At 43.8% G+C, this 19437-nt stretch overlaps 1 protein-coding gene across 2 annotated transcripts in view; it reads right to left on the minus strand.

Moving 5' to 3' along the window:
- CEP89 (centrosomal protein 89) overlaps positions 1 to 19437 on the minus strand; it is a 68588-nt gene that overhangs the window by 14003 nt on the left and 35148 nt on the right. For both annotated transcript variants that reach the window (XM_044256262.1, XM_044256261.1), the window contains exons 13-16: positions 16465 to 16580; positions 13225 to 13405; positions 4084 to 4251; positions 3321 to 3462 (exon numbers count right to left, since the gene is read on the minus strand). In XM_044256262.1, coding sequence (XP_044112197.1) covers positions 3321 to 3462; positions 4084 to 4251; positions 13225 to 13405; positions 16465 to 16580 — 607 coding nt within the window. The remainder of the gene's footprint in view (positions 1 to 3320; positions 3463 to 4083; positions 4252 to 13224; positions 13406 to 16464; positions 16581 to 19437) is intronic.

The raw sequence follows: 19437 nt of genomic DNA on the forward strand, positions 1-19437 counted from the left end.
ACAATGCCAGTCACCAAGCCAAATGTGATGGCACCACAGCCAAGAGGAATGTCCCTTGAAGCTGAATGATTTAGATTAATATCAGATGGGACATGAATTGCTACACACTGTAAATTATTTCAAATGCTAAAATTAAAAAAGCAAAAGTGAGCGTTCCTTCTAAGGCAGGCCAGAATGACAATTTGATTTCATTTGATTTCCTTCAGAAAGGAAAAAATAAGACACAGAAAGTTAAATAACTTGCCATAAGTCACATGGAAAACCCATCCTAAAGGTGGGATTAGAAATTAAGATGGCACTTTCGGGATGCCTGGAGGGCTCAGTCGGTTAAGCATCTGCATTCAGCTCAGGTCATAATCCCACGGTCCTGGGATCGAGTCCTGCATTGGGCTCCTTGCTCAGCTGGGAGCCTGCTTCTCCCTCTGCCTGCCGCTCCCCCAGCTTGTGCTCTCTCATTCTCTCTGACAAATAAATACATAAAATCTTAAAAAAAAAAAAAAAAAGAGAGAGAAAGAAAGAAGTAGTAATTAAGATGCCACTTTCAATAAATTAAGGTCTAGGAGACCAGGAAAGGGTAAGTAGGGCTGGGATGCTTGGCCCACAGTCCCAGGCAGGGCAGAGGCAGCCAGTACCACCCCGGGACCCCAAATAGAAGGGCTGACCTTGGGGCTCCCGCGTGCAAGGAGTTTGCAGGGGCAAGGGGACAGCAGTGTCTGTAAATACATAGAAGTCCCTTGTGATGGGTGGAGGTAGGGTGGGATAAAACCAACTCCCCCAAATCTGAGGGGCCTAAGGGTTCTAAACCTGAGCCTTGTTTTTAGGCCATAACAACGAAGGTCAGGCAGGAAGAGAGAACACAGTTCATTAACAGATTATTGGTTTAATGTGTAAGTATTCGCACAAACAGTATATGGCTCCCATTTATATTCCCATCCTGGGCCCACAGATATGAGGGGTGGGCCTAAGAGAGACCATCTGAGGGCTGGGGAGGATCTCAACTTCATCATGTAAACTTGGGAGATCACTGGCCCACATGGGAGGTCAATTCTCCTGCAAGATGCTTTTTTGCACTCTTGCCATTCCAGGGAGATAAGCCCAGGAGGCACAGCAGAAAAGGGAAAGGGCGCTCAGCACGGCTACAGAAAATGCCTGAGTCCAGCATGGGTCAGGGCGGTTGATATTTCAGGAGGGGGGTGGCTACGGTAGGGGGAGTGCGTGCTTTGGCTCCTACCATGCCATGTCTGATTTACACTGTTTCTAAAAGACCCAGAAAGGGGGGCACCTGGGTGGCTCAGTGGGTTAAGCCTCTGCCTTTGGCTCAGGTCATGGTCTCAGGGTCCTGGGATTGAGCCCTGCATCAGGCTCTCTGCTCAGCGGGGAGCCTGCTTCCCGCCCCCCGCCCCCCCGCCTGCCTCTCTGCCTGCTTGTGAGATCTCTCTCTATATCAAATAAATAAATAAATGAAAACTTTTTAAAAATAAATAAATAAAAGACCCTGAAAGGACTCAGAGATCACCACTAACATGTAACCACACTCCTACCAACAACTATTATAATTTAAAAAAAAAAAAACCCTTTTTTTCTTTTTTTGGTGACCTTGAAAGTACAGAATGGTACCTCAAGAGTGGCTTAATTAGCATCTTTTATTACAAGTGAGGATCACATTTTCCCCCAAGAGCTGTGTGCTATTTATATTTCCTCTTATATAAACAATAGCTAAAAGCCTGTGTCCACTTTCCTATGGAGGAGCTGATGTCTTCCTAGCAGACGTGAATAAGCCCACGCCACGCCCTACCAGACTCCCCAGACCATTCACCTGTGGGAGGGGCTGAGTGATTCCAAGTTTGCCAATTTCCAACTGCCTCAGGAAGTCCTCTGGTCTCCTCTGTCATGACACCCACTCAACTATTGCTTCTAATACTAGGCTACCAGAGATCCACAACTTTGCTTAAACAAACGTTTAAATGTACATAAGCAACATGTGCTCAAAGTTGAAAAATCATCAAGTGCAAGTAAGCAAGATTTCTTTTTCGTTGCCTGTCATTTCACCACTTGGAGATACTGTTAGGTAAGTCCTAGTCTGTGGTAAATTCTATTGGGCTTTTTCACTGTGTCCAGCTTGGCAGTGTCTGTCTTCTTTCACTGCATGGCGCTATGGCTGACACCTTTTTTTTTTTTTTAAAGATTTTATTTATTTATTTGACAGACAGAGATCACAAGTAGGCAGAGAGGCAGGCAGAGAGAGAGGGGGAAGCAGGCTCCCCACTGAGCAGAGAGTCTGATTCGGGGCTCGATCCCAGGACCCTGGGATCATGACCTGAGCCAAAGGTAGAGGCTTTAACCCACTGAGCCACCCAGGCGCCCCAATAGCTGACACCTTTTAAAACCAGTGTGGAAGGGGTGACTAGATGGCTCAGTCGCTTAAGCATTTGCCTTTGGCTCAGGTCATGATCTCAGGATCCTGGGACCAACTGCAGGTCCAGCTCTCTGCTCAGTGGGGAGTCTGCTTCTCCCTTTGCCCCTTCCCCTGCTCGTGCTCGCTCTCTCTCTCTAATAAATGAAATCATAAAAAAAGAGATAAATTTTGAGAATTAAACTGTTTAAAAAAATAAAATCTGTGGAAATGCCAAGCATCATGGTGGTGGCATCGCTCCTTCCGGCAGGGCAGAGCTCCGTCATTTAGGACCAGCAATCACCCCCTCAGTTCCGTCCTTGGGACTACAGCAGCCAGAAGCAACATGGGGATGAATTCTACTTAACCTGCCTATGGTTCTGTTTCACCTTCACCCAGGGAACACATTAAGTCAGCTTTGGGGAGAGAACACGAAGACGCGTGTGTAATGAACACCTGGTGGCTCCCGCTCTGGTTGGTTAAATGGACGAATTCCATTAGTTCACCTCAGAAAATACCATTTACCATTATTGAAAAGTCTGGGTTATTTGCCTTTTGAAAATGTTTTTCTCCCATGGTTGAAAGCTAAAATTTTGGAGAATCTGAAAATGTACCATTAAAATTTAAAAAGACAAAGCCTTTTATGGATAATTTTGTATTGAAAATGCTTTTTTAAAAAAATATTTGAGGGAGAGAGAGGGAGAGAGAGTGGGTGGAGGGGCGAATGGAGAAGGAGAGAGCGCATCTCAGGCAGACTCCCTGCTGCGTGTGGAGCCTGACATGGGGCTCGATCCCAGGACCCTGAGATCAAGACCTGAGCCGAAATCCAGTCAACTGACTGAACCACCCAGGTGCCCCAAGAAAACGCTCTTAAAATCACATTTGCATGTTGACTTTCAGTGTACTTGAAGGAAGTGAGGGAGCTTACCAAATATATAAGATTGTCACGTTCCTGGGTTACGTTCTCTGCCAGGCCGACAAGATTTGCCAGGTACTGGTGAGCAGACATTTCGTTCTCCATGGCTTTTTCCACCTGCTTTTTGAGGACATCAATTTTCTTTTGAGACCTCCTAGAGAGTTCCCCCAAATGGTGGAATAAAAAACTCATTAGCCTGAATGGCTAGAACATAGTGAATATCTGCATTGTAAAAACAGCAAGTATGTTAGCATTTAAATGTATTCTTCAGCAACCTAATTCTATTAAGTTTCAGGGTGAAAAGAGGTAAGGGAGTTTAATTTTAAGTGAAGCATAGTTATTGACTCCAAATCGAGTCAACAGGTATTACAAAACACCGTCAATAGGCTACTTTGTATGTATTATTCCATTCATTTTTTTGGATCATGTTCTAAAAGATGCTTTTGAAAAAGGAATCCAGTTACCCAAAGCTGACTTTTGAGAAATATGTAGGAAAGAACTTCTAGGACTTTCAGAGTCTTAGGGTCATCATTATGACCATCAACTATAATCGATCTATAGACCTGAGAAATGTAGGCTAACACTGGCCAACAGAACAGCCTTTACTATAGTTTTCTTTTGATACCCAGTAATCTCAATGCTCCTTTTCCACTTTATAGCCAATATTAGAAAAAGACAAAGAAAATAAAAGAGAATATTTAAATTTCTCTTTTTAATACTAAAAAACAAATACACACAACAAAACAAACCCACTTAAGAAAAAATAGATAAAAACCTATTTATTTTCTGTGCCCTGTCGAGTTCTTCTCCCAGCGCTTGGTTTCTTGCAGCCAGACTGTTCTTCTCTAAGAGCAGGCTCTGTTTCTGTGCTTGCAGCAGCGCCAACTTTCCCATCAACTCTTCCATCTCGGCACCTTCTTTCTCCTCTTCCTTCTGCAACTGGCTGGGGGACAAAAACATCACAGGCGTGGATCTGGCACACTGAAGCTAACAGGAGGCAGCCCACCCGCCAGCCCGTGGTGGTCTGGGGAAGGCCCCCGTGCAAACGCTGTCCATCCCCTCCCGGAGGGCCCAGGATGGAACTGCTAAGGGCTGGCCACATGGTTTTGTTTTTTTTTTTTTTTTTAAGATTTTATTTATTTGTCAGAGAGAGAGGGAGCGACAGCAAGCACAGGCAGACAGAGAGGCAGGCAGAGACAGAGGGAGAAGCAGGCTCCCTGCCCAGCAAGGAGCCTGATGTGGGACTCGATCCCAGGACACTGGGATCATGACCTGAGCAGAAGGCAGCTGCTTAACCAACTGAGCCACCCAGGCGTCCCCCACATGGTTTTTTGATGGTGATGATCTAATGCTTTTCCTGCCAATAACTGTTGCTTATGCCTTTGTATAGATACACTTATGTGTACCCTATACTTCTTCCAGAAAGAATTTAAGACTGCTTCATTTTTTTACATAGGTATAACTGTCTCCCTCAAATCCTAATGCTAAAACAAATTTTGGGTCATACTAAAGTAATTCTATGTTTTCACGATAAAGGCAACAAAAGAGCAAGGAAGGCATACAATTTCAACATACACTTCTGGCAAAATGAGGCTAGAGAAAAGAGTTATTTCTTCATTGGTTCTCTCGGTCAGTTCCCATGTAATCATCAGGACTGACCTGTTCAGTTCAGCGACTTCAGCTTGGAGGCTGAACACCCAGCAGGGATTTTCCAGATCGTTTTCCATTACTTTCTAGTTTACTAGTTTTAATTAGTCAAAGAGCGGAGGACACACCTATATAAAAACCATGAAACTGAGGTTTTTATCTTTTTTCTTCACTATCTTCTGTTTTGGTTTTGGAATTTTCTTTAAAGCTAAAGTAATGTACTCAAATCAATCCCTAAAGAAAAATTCCCAATGAAAAACAACTAGGGGCTATAGAGAATGTTGGGAAAGTACTGGTGGGCCAGTCACCTCAGAGAGCAATACATCAAGTTCTAGAAAACGCACTTCCCCGGTGACCCAACAGTGCCACCTCTAAATACATACGTGGAGAAACTCTGACAACACGTACTTGAACTCCCACTGTGGCACTACCGAATGGAGCAAACTTATTAACAATTTAAGCTTCCACTAAAATAAGTGAAATGTAGTATTTCATACGATGGAATACCACCAGGCAGAAGGTAAAAGAATCAGCTCTAATAGCTATTTCAACATAGATAGATGTTTGGAAAATTGAGTGTAAAGGTCAATATACTAAAGCATGAATTCATTCATATAAACATTCATATAAAATTCATACGACACACCAAAAAAATGCCATGGGTCATTTATGGAAACATATGTAAGAATAAAAAACAGACTGGAAATGTAATTCCAAGTTTATGGTAGTGATTCCTTTTAGAAAGCCAGGGATAAATAATGGACTAAGGAGAGTGGTTACAAAGCACTTCAGGTGTATTTCTAAGAATATATTTCTTAAGCAAAACAAAGAGGTAAAAGCAATTTGTTAAAAAAAAAAAAAAAGCTGACAGTTAATAGCTGGTGGGAGAAATAGTTGCTTGCTTAGTTATTTTTATTAAAGATATTTATTTTTTAAATCATCTCTACGCCCAACATGGGGCTCAAACACACAACCCTGAGATCCAGAGTCATATGCTTCACTGACTGAGCCAGTCTGAAGCCCTAAAACAGTTACTTAAAAAAAATTTTTTTATATAAAACATTTTCCCCTCAGGTTCCCTAGAGGAAACCTCTACTGATCACTTGTGATTTTAATTCTTCTGGTAAAAAGCCAGGATTTAAAATGTTTTAAATTGTGAAATACACATATACACATATAGAGAAGTATGTAAAAGATAAATACACATATAGAAAAGTATTTGAAAGACAAATGCATATTTTAATACATAATTATAACAAACCCTCATATTATTGCCATATAGGTGAAGAAACAGAACTTTTGGGGGTAAATACTTTTAATAAGAGTTTTTACATCTAGGGGCCCTGGAGTAGCTTGGTCAGTTAAGCATCTGCCCTCAGTTCAGGTCATGATCCTGGGGTCTTCGGATTGAGCCCCCTGGTAGGCTCCCTACTCAGCATGGAGTCTGCTTCTCCCTCTGCCTCTCTCCCTGGCTTGTGTTCTGTTTTCTCAAATAAATAAGAATCTTTAAAAAAATTTTTTTACATCTAGATTCATGGGTGAAAATAAAAAGTAATTTTCCTTTCTTATATTTGTTGGGTTTTGATATCAAGGTGACATCGATCTCATAAAATGAGTTAGGTGGCCATTAACTCCTGTTCTTCAGAAGGGTTTATGTAAGACTGGAATGACTTCCTCCTTGAGTATTTTTAGAACAATCTGGTGGAGGTCTCTAGGCTTATAGTTTTCTTAAGAAATGGTCTTTGGATTCTATTTCTTTGATGATTAAAGGAATATTCAGGGATGTCTGGGTGGCTCGGTTGGTTAAACAACTGCCTTCAGCTCAGGTCATGCTCCTGGAGTCCCAGCATCAAGATCCACCTCGGGCTCCCCGCTCACTGGATAGTCTGCTTCTCCCTCTGACCCTCTTCCCTCTCATGCTCTCTTTTTCTCATTATCTCTCTCAAATAAATAAATAAATAAATCTTTAAAAAAAAAAAGGAATATTCAGGTATTCCTTTTGAAACAGTTTTGGGAAGTTATGTTTTTCCAGGAATGTCACTATTTCGCCTGAATTTTCAAATGTATCAATAGGAACTTATTTCCGGTGCACACACATTTAAACATCTACTTGGTAGATTGAGCCTGTTCTTGTCATTTGTCTTGCCAGATACTGACGGAACGTTACCACCTCTCTTTTGGTTTGTACTTGAGTGTTATGGCTCATTCTGCCCTTTCACCTTGGACCTGCCTGTCTTTCTGACGGAGATGCACAGTTGAAAGGCAACACAGACTTGCTGTGGAAAGCTGAGCTACACACTCCACTGTACTCCGCCTCGGAACCCACTGGGTGTGGCCTGCATAAGGCCTTGAGCTGACGAGAGCCTCCCCGGCACACAGTAGTGCGGTCACAACCCAGAAGATCACCAGTAAACGTAAATTCCTGGTAGGACTCCTGCATGCGATGAGCATTCTTCCCCACCTCCAAGGTGCCCCAGGAGTAAGAGCCCCTGAAGCTTGTTAAAACCCAGCTCCCTTGACCCTCATGTGCCCCAGACACCCTGCCCTCACATCGCCATGTGGCCCCTCTGGGTGCCTGTGGGTTACCAACTTCTCTATCTCACTTTCCCACGTGGCCTTACTGGGGCTCACCAACACCCCAGGGCTCTGCTTCATGTACGCTAGTTTAATGTCTAGCCTCTTTAGTGTTACTTACTCCCGATATATTTGCTTTTATTTTTTTTTTTGTTAGATTTTATTTATTTATTTATTTATTTGACAGGTAGAGATCACAAGTAGGCAGAGAGGCAGGCAGAGAGAGAGAGAGAGAGAGAGGGAAGCAGGCTCCCCACTGAGCAGAGAGCCCGATGTGGGGCTCGATCCCAGGACCCCGAGATCATGACCAGAGCCGAAGGCAGTGGCTTAACCCACTAAGCCACCCAGGCGCCCCCCCCTTTTTTTTAGATTTTATTTATTAATATATTTGCTTTTAAATCTTTCCATTTTGCATTTGCGATTTTACCACTTGTCCTATCTTTTCTTGCCCTCATTCATATTTTTTTAAAAAATCATTTTTTCACTATACTAGTTTAAAAGTTACAGACATTTTCTTCCCACAAATTTCATCATGTGTATTTTTAAACCATAAAGTGAATCAACACCTTTCTCCTCTCTGGAATGATTTTAGACTTTAGAAGACAACTCCATTGACCCCTTCCCTGATTATATGCTATTATTATTGTGCATTTGAATTCCATACATTTTTTTAGATTTATTTATTTGAAAGACAGAGATCACATAAGTATGCAGAGAACCAGGCAGAGAGAAGAGAGGAGGAAGCAGGCTCCCCACTGAGCAGAGATCCTGATGTGGCGCTTGATCCCAAGGCCCTGAGATCATGACCTGAACTGAAGGCAGACGCTTTAACCCAATAAGCCACCCAGGCGCCCCCAAATTCCATGTTTGTTTGTTTTTTGACAGCGGGGCATCCAGCCACTGAATTCCATGTATTTTTAAATTGCCAAAGATGGGGGTGCCTGGGTGGCTCAGTGGGTTAAGCCGCTGCCTTCGGCTCAGGTCATGATCCCAGAGTCCTGGGATTGAGCCCTGCATCGGGCTCTCTGCTCAGCCGGGAGCCTGCTTCCTTCTCTCTCTCTCTGCCTACCTCTCTGCCTGCTTGTGATCTCTCTCTGTCAAATAAATAAATAAAATATTTTTTTAAAAAAATTGCCAAAGATGTTATTATTGTTTCATGGGATCAATGTTCATTTACATTTATATTTACTGTGTCTTTTTTACTCTAGTTTTCCTTGCCTCCCATGCATCCAACACTGAATTACATTCCTCTTCCTGATGAGAACTGCCTTTAATATAGGTCTGCTGGTGATGACACTCAGTTTGGGCTTGAAAATATGCCGATTTTGACCTCATTCCCAAAAGGCATTTTGTCCAGAAGGAAATTTTAGCTCACAGGGTGCTCACAGGGCTAACCCAACTCACATACCACTGACTGTCTTCACTTGGGGAAGGCTCCCCACCGCCGTAACTACTCCTGATGAAATACATCCCTCTGTCGCTTCCTGTCAGCTACTGATCCTGCAACCGTGGAACGTTCCACCCCATCCTATGGACCCTTGCTTCTGACCTATTTTTCAGTTCGCCAGCTCGCCCCCCTGCTACGTCCAATGTTTAGTTAAGCCCATCCAGGGAACTCTGAATTCAGGCTGCTGTATTAGTTCCCTGAAGACATGTTGAAGCCTTTTATCTCTTTAAGCCTAAGAGCCACCATTGTTTTATAGGCCTTGTCTGATAACTCTCATATCTGGGCTCTCTAGTACTATTTGCCACTTCTGCTGGTTCCCGGGCACTGTCTGTCTGCTTTTCTTTGTGTCCTGGACACTATCCTTGAAAAACGTTTAGGAGTAAAGAGCCCTCCTCCAGAGAGGATTGAGGGCTGGTTGGTTTCAAGTTCACCGTACGCTCAGGATAAAGCCCTCTGGAGGCTCAGCTCACGACTTATTTGCAGGTGATGGGCTTGATACTTCATGTGGGTGTATCTAGGTGTGGGTCTTTTTCATTCACTACACCAGGCAGTCTGCAGGTCCTAGCAGTCAAGGTCTTCAGAGACCTGGAAATGCCCTCCAACCAGTCGTGTCTTCCTTCCCATTTTCTTTAAGCTTCCTTTCTGAGACAATCTGACAATCTGAGGCTGGACTTCCTGGACAGGTCTCCCATCCATTACCTTCTCTCCATTCCCATCGTCTGTTTCCTTATGCTCTAGCAGAATTGACCCATTTGTCTTTTAGCTCTTCTGCTGAATCTTCTCTAGCTTCTGGTCATCACTTCTAATCTTGCTCTTGACTATACTTTTGTATGGTATTTTATTCTCTATATTCTCAGTTCTCCACAGTATCTGTTTTCTTTGAAGTGAGTTTCTGAGCTTATGTAGGTCTCCCTATTTTGCTGCATTTTCCCCCATTATACCCAATGATCCTTGTCGTTTGTTCACACCTAGGAGTCTGTTCTTATTTTAGGATGAAGGACTTGGCATTTGGTGTGTATTATGTAAGGAGACTGCTTTTCTGCCCTGGCATCTCCCTGAGCAGACATATCACTGACTGCTGAGCAGGGCTCTGTCTACACAGAGGAGTTATGTGGATAGTCGGCTGCACTTTAGAACAGCCCCTCCCCTGCCCCAAAAGCCAGAATAAGGAAGGCTTTCCTTGTATAGATACCACTAGTCACCCCAAACCCTCAGCTCTCCCTAAACAAGTGTGCTGAACTTTCTTCAGAAGTTGGGTGACTCCTTATTTTTCTCCCACCACCCATCCTAGGTAGGCTCAACCTTTGTAAGCAGCAGGAAAAGCCAAGAACAACTGAAGCCTCCAGGTGTAATCACCAGCACAGCGGTAAGTCAACCAGACAGTGCACTAGGAAGATAACCTCCTGCCACTTCTGGGGCCACAGTTCCTCCCAGGCAAGTGTGCCCGACAGTGGAAAAGCCAGTCTATATTTATGATCTGCACTGCCCGCACCAGGAAAAGAGAAACAACACACATGCAGCAAACCTAGAAGCTCATGGAACACAGGTTCAATTTAGCCCTTTTCTATATAAACAAAAATGTTTATCTTTGCCTGCGACACCACTCTTCCCCCAGTCCTCCTCAGACTCACCCCGACTGTAGGAGCCAGTTCCACAGCTGCTTTGTGGCTAATGAATGACTACTCTCGGACACACGGTGCATCTCTTACTATCAGTGGATCAGTGTGGGAAGGGAGCACCCCTAATGGAGGCAACGAGATGGCAGGTGCACTAAAGCCTTGCAGCCCTTCACCTCCCTTCAGCCCAACTCCAAGGTGCCCTTGGCTGACGTCGTGTCTGTTTTTCTAACAGGTCTTGGTGCAGCCTCTATAGACTTCCCTGAATTCACACATCCCATCCCTGATGGACTCCTACCCCTCTTCCCACATTACCGATGCTCTGACCAATCACTGCACCTTCCACTAGAGAACCATCAGGGTCACCACTCTCCGTGTCCACTCTTACTCCTCTGTCCTCCACCCCACCCATCAACTCTGAGCCCAAAGCTTCCCGGCAAAGGCTGACATGAAGGCTTGCTGTCCCTACTCTAGTGCATTCTCTACCACAACACTCCTCAATTAATTTCTACTTACAAGAGATTTGGTGACATGTCTGTCTTTTCAACAACCATGTCTTCCACTCTCTTCCCATTAGTGGCTTCCTTTTAAAGGTTTTTATACCTTTGATACTCACATTTAGGGGGCCATTTGAATACATGGTTATGGGGGCACCTGGATGGCTCAGACAGATGAGCATCTGACTCTTGGTTTCGCCTTAGGTCACCATCTCAGGTTCATGAGCTGGAGCCCCGTGTTGATTCCTGCGATTCTTTCCCTCTTCCTATCCCTCCCCGGCTGCCACTCTCTCCTGCTTACTCACTCGCTCTCTCTCTCTAAAGTAAATATATAAAATCTTAAAAAGATAAAAAAGAAAATGTGATTTTGATAGGCACAAAAAAACATCAGCTATAGGAGTGGGTGTTTGAGGGAAATAAAATCATAAAGACGAACAGAACTTTAAAAAAAATTTCCTTCCTCTCCTGGAATAGAAACGTAAAGGATGGCTCTGGCCCAGATGGCACATAACAGTACAGTCAAAACACTGGGGTCCAGTAGTTGGACTCCCCAGCACTTACTAAAGTACCAAACTAAGCACTTCACATGCACTCTTACTCCCCCACGTCAACCATCTTAGCTGAAAGTTTCGCCATTAAAAAAATTATTTCCTCCCCATTACAAAAGCAATGCATATTTATAATAGAGCACATGTAAAATATTTACGATAAACACAAAGAAAATTTAAATTACTCATTTTGATGGTTAATTTTACATGTCAACTTGGCTAGGCTATGGTGCCCAGTTTGTCTGGAAAAATATTAGATAGATGCCGCTATGAAGGTATTTTGTAGATGTAATTAACATCTATAAGCAACTGACTTTAAGTAAAACATTACCCTTGATAGTGTGGGTGGGCCCCATCTAGTCAGTTGAAGGCTCCCTGGGCCAAAATTGAGGTTGCCCAAAGAAGGAATTCTGCCTCAAGACTAACATAGTAATCCTGCCTAAGTTTCCAGCCAGCTGGCTGTCCTATGGACTTCGGATTTGCCAGCCCCTATAATTGTGTGGGCCAATTCCTTAAACTCTCTCTCTCTAGAAATATCTATATATGTACCCTACATATGTCAGTTGTTTTTCTAGAGAATGCTGACTACTGATAGACACAGAATTTCACCTGCCAAAGAGAATTCTTGTTAGCATTTTCTCCTCCTTCCAGTCTTTTTTCTATGTACTTATGGTATATGTGTGTGTGACCATGCACATATAAGCATGTATATGTATTTATACATATATGTAATTATACAAACATGTAACTATACACATAAACACATACACACACACGAATAATCACCTCATCCCCAGTTTGTCTTGGATTTTCCCGGTTTTAGCACTGGGATTCCCACATCCTGCGAAAACCTCAGTCTCAGGCAAACTGGGATGGTTGGTTACCTTAATACATATATATACACATACAATCTTCTTTTTAAACAAAATTGTGATCATTCTTTTTTTTTTTAATTTTTTAAAAGATTTTATTTATTTATTTGACAGAGAGAGACCACAAGTAGGCAGAGAGGCAGGCTGAAAGAGAGGAGGAAGCAGGCTCCCTGCTGAGCAGAGAGCCAGATGTGGGACCCAATCCCAGGACCCCAGGGCCATGTCCTAAGCTGACGGCAGAGGCTTAACCCACTGAGACACCCAGGCACCCAAAATTGTGATCATTCTATACATACTGTTTTTGTAATCTAATTTCTTCACTTAAAAATAATTTCCCAAACTTCCCAAAAGATTCTTTTGTGACATCCTGTTTAATGGCTGCACTGCAATTCATTTTATGGGTGTACCCTTTCATTTAATCCATTCCCTGTTACTGGATAGCCAGGTTTCCAGTTCTACCACTTTAAAATTACCTTTGGGTGTAAAGCCAATAAAGGATGGAAGAGTAGGAGGAGAAGAAATCATACACAAAGTGCAGACCATAGCCCTCAAGGACAGGCATAGTGTCCTTCAGTAATAACTGTTCACGATTCTTAGTCCTGGACACCTGTGCTGGTGCAGCTACATAACACAGAGATGGGCAATCTCTCTATACTCCACCTAAAACCACATGCATGATGATGCACTCAAACTTCACCAGACATTGTAGCCTTACCTTTTTAATTCATTTACAATTGAAGCATGAACGTTGATAGCAATTTTGCCATCCAATTGTGTTTTTAAGTCCTGGCATTCGGTCCTTAAAATTTCCAACTCTTCCTTGTTTTCTGTTAGTTCTTTTTCTTGGTTCTGTGTTTTAGTCTCCAGAAGCATTAGCTGTTTAGTCAGTTTAGAAACTGAAAAACAAATGAAATGGTACAGAAAACTTAAGAAAATGTGATTATTGATTACTAGGTAATGCCAAGAAGAACCAGCTTATAAATAATACTCTTAAAAAAACTTTTGGAGATTTATAAATTAATATCAAAAACCTTATACTTAGAAATTACTCTCCCCATATTAAAAATTCACTAAATATCGAATTTAGTACTGGGGCTCAGTATGTTGATATCATTGCTAATACACGATGCTAATTAAACGAGACAGGATTTTAGCCTTCAAGGAACGGACTTTCTGAAGACCAAAGCCTTAAGCCACAGGGACATTCATCGTCATGATGCTGTTCCTAAAACTGCATGATTTTCAAGTCTTTAAGGACATCAAATAGGACCCAACTACAGACTGAATTTATGACTTTTCTTCTCTTTAATTTTAAAGTAAATCATAAATATTTTTGTCCTGGGCAACACCGTATATGTAATTATAAGACACTTCCCAGACATCTGTTGAAAGCAGCACTTAGAAGTGCTACTACAGAGTAGAAGGATTTAAAGTTTTATGCTTTAACAACAGACAAACAGCTGATATCCAAGCTTTATAAAGAACTCCTCAAATTCAACACCCAAAAAATAGATAATCATACCAAAAAATGGGCAGAAGACATGAACAGTCACTTCTCCAAAGAAGACATACAAATGGCTAACAGACACATGAAAAAATGTTCATCATCATTAACCAACTGGGAAATTCAAATCAAAACCACACTGAGATACCGCCTTACACCAGTTGGAATGGCCAAAATTATCAGGACAGGAAACAACATGTGTTGGAGAGGATGTGGAGAAAGGGGAACCCTCTTTCACCATTGGTGGGAATGCAAGTTGGTGTAGCCACTTTGAAAAACAGTGTGGAGATTCCTCAAGAAATTAAAAATGGAGGGGCGCCTGGGTGGCTCAGTGGGTTAAAGCCTCAGCCTTCAGCTCAGGTCATGATCCCAGGGTCCTGGGATGGAGCCCCACATCAGGCTCTCTGCTCAGCGAGGAGCCTGCTTCCTCCTCTCTCTCTCTGCCTGCCTCTCTGCCTACTTGTGATCTCTGTCAAATAAATTAAAAAAAAAAAAAAAAAGAAAGAAATTAATAATAGAGCTACCCTATGACCCTGCAATTGCACTACAGGTATTTACCCCAAAGATACAGATGTAGTGAAAAGAAGGGCCATCTGTACCCCAGTGTTCATAGCAGCAACGGCCACAGTCACCAAACTGTGGAAAGAGCTAAGAGGCCCTTCAACAGACGAATGGATAAAGAAGATATGGTCCATATATACAATGGAATATTATGCCTCCATCAGAAAGGATGAATACCCAACTTTTGTAACAACATGGACAGGACTGGAGGAGATTATGCTGAGTGAAGTAAGTCAAACAGAGAAAGTCAATTATAATATGGATTCACTTACTTGTGGAGCATAAGGAATAACATGAAGGACATTAGGAGAAGGAAAGGAAAAGTGAATTGGGGTAAATCAGAAGGGGAGACGAACCAGGAGAGACTGTGGACTCTGAGAAACAAACTGAGGGGTTTGGAGGGGAGGGGAGTAGGGGAATGGGTAAGCCTGGTGGTGGGTATTAAGGAGGGCACGTATTGCATGGAGCACTGGGTGTGGTGCCTAAACAATGAATCTTGGAACACTGAAAAAATAAAATTAAACTTTAAAAAATCTTTCTACTCTATGAAAAGGTTTAGTTCGTCAAAATGAATAACTCCTTCTGGGAAACAGGAAAATAGGACAAGCAGCTGACTGGATCAAATTACAGAGGCCTAAAGGTTGGCCCAATCTACACAACCAGAACCAGCAACATACCTGCTCACATCTGTGACATTTGAAGAAATTAAGCTTGGGAAATACAAAATTAATTTTATCTGCCATCTCTGGTCTTAAAAACAAAGACAGGAGGACAACTTTCTCTCCCTTCCACTCCAAATGATGCCAGAGTAAAGGCAAATACGTCTGTGCCACATAGAGTCTAAGGGGAAGTCCTGTGAACTAAGCTCCTGTTGGATGCTCTGAGGTTTTATATTTTTCTATCAAACGTTTTAAAGATTTTATTTATTTGAGAGAGAGAGAAAATTGGGAGGGAGGGAAGGGAGAGAATCTGAAGCAGGCTATGGTCAGAGCTCGATCCCACAAGTGGGAGATCATAACCTGAGCTGGTACCAAGAGTCGGATGCTCAACCGCCTGAGCCCCCCCAGGTGCCCCCAGACACTCTCACTTTTACACAGGAGCTGGCTCGTGGAAACAGATGGAGTAACTTCAGCAGCAGTGGGGGCTTCAGTGCCCAGGGCGTTAAGGGCATCGTTACATAATCAGGAGCAGAGGGGAAGAGAGAAAGGAGGGGTTACACTGGCTCAGTCAAGACACTTACATTCTGCCCTCCTGTGCAGTGTTACTCTTCACCAGGAAAGTCAGTAAAGCACAAGAAAACGCCACCACCTTCTGTGCTCTGGGCTTCAACCAAAGTGGAAGCAATGACTCAATCTGGCCCACTTCAAAGCCCATGGCCACGCGCTCTGAGGCTCCCAGGGGCAGGGAGGTACGCACAAAAGGCACGGGAAGGAGACTTAGCCTGTCACAGCACCCACAGCTCTGAACCAGGAAGGGCAGGAGCACAAAGAAACTGTTTGGAGAGAGAATTCATTCTACTCATTCACTCACATAACAAATATTCAGGTACCCTTGCTGGTGCTGTTTCAAAGGGTCACCTCACATGATCTTTTCCACTTACATGGCACTAATCCCCACAAAGCCAGTTCTGCTGACTCTAAAGGGGTCATCTACATCCGCTTTCTAAGATATAATAGAATAAATGGAAAGACGCGGTGGAATCTAAGAGAAAGCGATCAATACATTATGGGTAACACTGGGTATATTGTAACATAAACAGCTGCCTTTCAGTGAAGAGGAACACATTCTAGAAATGTGATTTCCTCCATTTGTAATTTGAAGGGGGTCCTACCAGGAGCAGGATGGGGGGCGGAGGCACCGGTGTCCAGTGATGCTGGAAAGATAGCTCACCTTCCTGGAGACGCTCCTGGTGGGTGTCCTTGACTTTTCTCTGCTGAATCTCCAGCTGCTCTATCAACAACTTGTTCTCCTCTAAAACCAGTTCCGCCTGAGTCTGAAGCTGACGCCTACAATTGATTTACAAAGTTAAATTCTGCCACTCAGGTACTGAATGATTACAGAGACACTCCAGCATCTAAACGCCACTGATGTGTTGCCGGTCATGAACATCTGGACGAGTTTTAATGCTAAACATGTCATTCACACAGTTCATCCTACCATTCGCATTGAATGGGATAGGGGAGGAGCGATAAAGTTTGAACGGCTTCAATAACTTTCTAAAATGCAACATTTCAACATACACAAAAGCAGAAAAGAACTGGAGAACAGACTCTCACGTACACAACACAACACCCAGCTCGAACGGTTGCCAAATGGCTAATCTTGTTTCATGTATTAACCTCCAATTCTGACACCCAATGGATTATTCTGAAGCCAGTAGGAAATTAGAAGAATTTGGAAAGAATTCAGAAAGTTCCCATTTTGACAGAGAAGTACTCCCTTATAATCAACAGCATATCTGCCCCCAAATAATGACTGTGAAAAGCCTCTGGCTGATTTCTTAAACCATACTATACTAAAACTTCCCTTTCCTTACAGAGGGTGCGGAGTCAATTCCGGCTCAGCTCAACCTTGGTGACTAAAAATTCCAATTAAAATGAGCTAAAGGGTCCTTTAGAAACCTGGTTAAATGCTAACCATTCAAAGGAAATGGTAAACCAGTAAATTATCACAACTTTTCACTGTGAACTCAAAAAATAAGGTGGAGGAAGGAGAGAAAAAAGAGGAAAGGAGTCGAGCTGTACCAATGACTTCCCTCTAACAGGGGCTGCCCACACAGCACACAGGATGAGGAGGGAGCTAGCGACCCTGCTGTGCAGAATGGGAGCCCAGGAACAGGAGCCCACTGGGGCTCCCTTGGCCTGGCCTCCTTACTCTTTTTTTTTTTTTTTTAAAGATTTTATTTATTTATTTGACAGAGAGAGATTACAAGTAGGCAGAGAGGCAGGTAGAGAGAGGAGGAGGAGGAAGCAGGCTCCCCGCTGAGCAGAGAGCCCGATGCGGGACTCGATCCCAGGACCCCGAGATCATGACCTGAGCCGAAGGCAGCGGCTTAACCCACTGAGCCACCCAGGCGCCCCTGGCCTCCTTATTCTTACCTCAGGAGGACTAGCTCCACTTCCTCCTGTTTACATTTTGAACTTTCTTTTTTTTTTTTTAAGATTTTATTTATTTATGAGAGAGAGAGAGAGAGAGAGAGAGAGAGAACATGGGTACACACCAGCAGGGGGGAGAGGGAGAAGGAGAGAAGCAGGCCCCCTGCTGATCCCATGACTGTGAGATCATAACCTGAGCTAAGTGCCGACCCTTAACGGACTGAGCTACCCAAGTGTCCCTACACTTTGGACTTTCTTAGGACTTCCCTTCTCCTTCCCTAGCTTCCTCCTTCCTTCCTTTCCTCTTCTTTTCTTCTTTCCTTCACTCCCTCCCTCCCTCCTTTCTTCCCTTTCCATCGTTCCCTCCACCTTTCCTTTCTTTTTTAAATGAAAGGGACTCTCCTATTTCTTAAAAAGAGAAAAAAAAGTTCACGCCTTAAATTTAGTTTAATACTCCTTCCCATTTTATGGGTCGAGAAACTGAGACCTGCAAAGCATGAGGTATCCCGGCTGGTCAGAGAAGTCAGAAATGAAATGCAGAGTTTAGTTACAGCCCAGAAGTTCAAGGAGAAATTATGTGAAACTGAGGGCAGAGCTTCAACTGAAGTCGGAAGCTGTTATGCCAGAGTATCTAGGCACCCCCACCTGTGTGCACAGGGACGGGGGCAGCAGCCAGGGAGGCTGAGGGAGGGCACAGGGGCAGGAGCTTCCGGGGTGGCTGGAGATCTGCCTCCATGAATCATGCCCCCCCCCCCAGCTGGAGGGCAGGGAGTTCAGAGGAAGGGGGAGGCCGGCTAGAGGGGCTCAAGAGGCACCACAAGACCTAATGGCTCCCCACACACTGCCCGGGCCACCACACTAAAGCAGGTGCCAAGTGCAAACCCAAAGAAACAGGATAGGGGAACACTGCACATGTCAATTTGAAAGTGAGGTCTTTCTTTTATTTATTCTGATTTTATAGAGAAGTAAATGGGTTTGACTGGCATTTATATACAAGGTTAGAGGAAGGATCTGTGATCTCAGTTTTCTGGAGAGCTCTTGGAAGCAGTCTAACTGCCTGCTTTCCAGGGTTCCAGTGCAAGCATGTTAGGAGCCCTGACAGAAGAAAATCCAAGTTCGACAGGGGAATGCACAGTGCACTAAGGTCCAGTAGCTGCTCAGGCCAATCCCAACTGTCACATCAGTGAGAACCCACCTAAAGGCAGGAGTGTTGTTGACTCCTATTCTAAATTCCTGGACATCACACATGGAAAACAATTCAATTTTGTTCAGTGATGTTAAGACATGTTAAGAGTTACTAAATATAGCTATCCAAGGAGAAAAGGATTGATCTGAAGAGTCTATGGTTGGATAGTGCCTTTAGACTTTCTAAGACATTTACTTTTTCCTATGCATGGACTAGCCAGTATTGCCGCTGTGCTGATGAATAGGACCTGGCCTTGCCCTGGAGAAGCTCACAGAGGAGGACAGGGCAGACAGATAAGGAGACACCCAGGCAGGCACAGCATGGCAGGTACCAGGACGGGACGTGGGTCTTGGGCTGTGTCAGAAGCTGAGACAAGGGTGCCATGAACTCTGCCTTCAGGGAGAGCTACTGACCAGCACCATTCGATCAGGGTCTTCTGAGCAGGGCCTGACAGGTAAGTAAGAGTGCAGAAGGGGCGTTCTGGGGTGAAGCAGGAGCACCAGCAGAGAGTCGGAGGGAGGCCACACTCAGCTGTCAGAGAATCTTGAAAGGGCAGGGCAGACGGGAGCTAGTCGTACAGGG

Source organism: Neovison vison, chromosome 7 (assembly GCF_020171115.1).
Source record: "Neovison vison isolate M4711 chromosome 7, ASM_NN_V1, whole genome shotgun sequence".
Classification (NCBI taxonomy): domain Eukaryota; kingdom Metazoa; phylum Chordata; class Mammalia; order Carnivora; family Mustelidae; genus Neogale; species Neogale vison.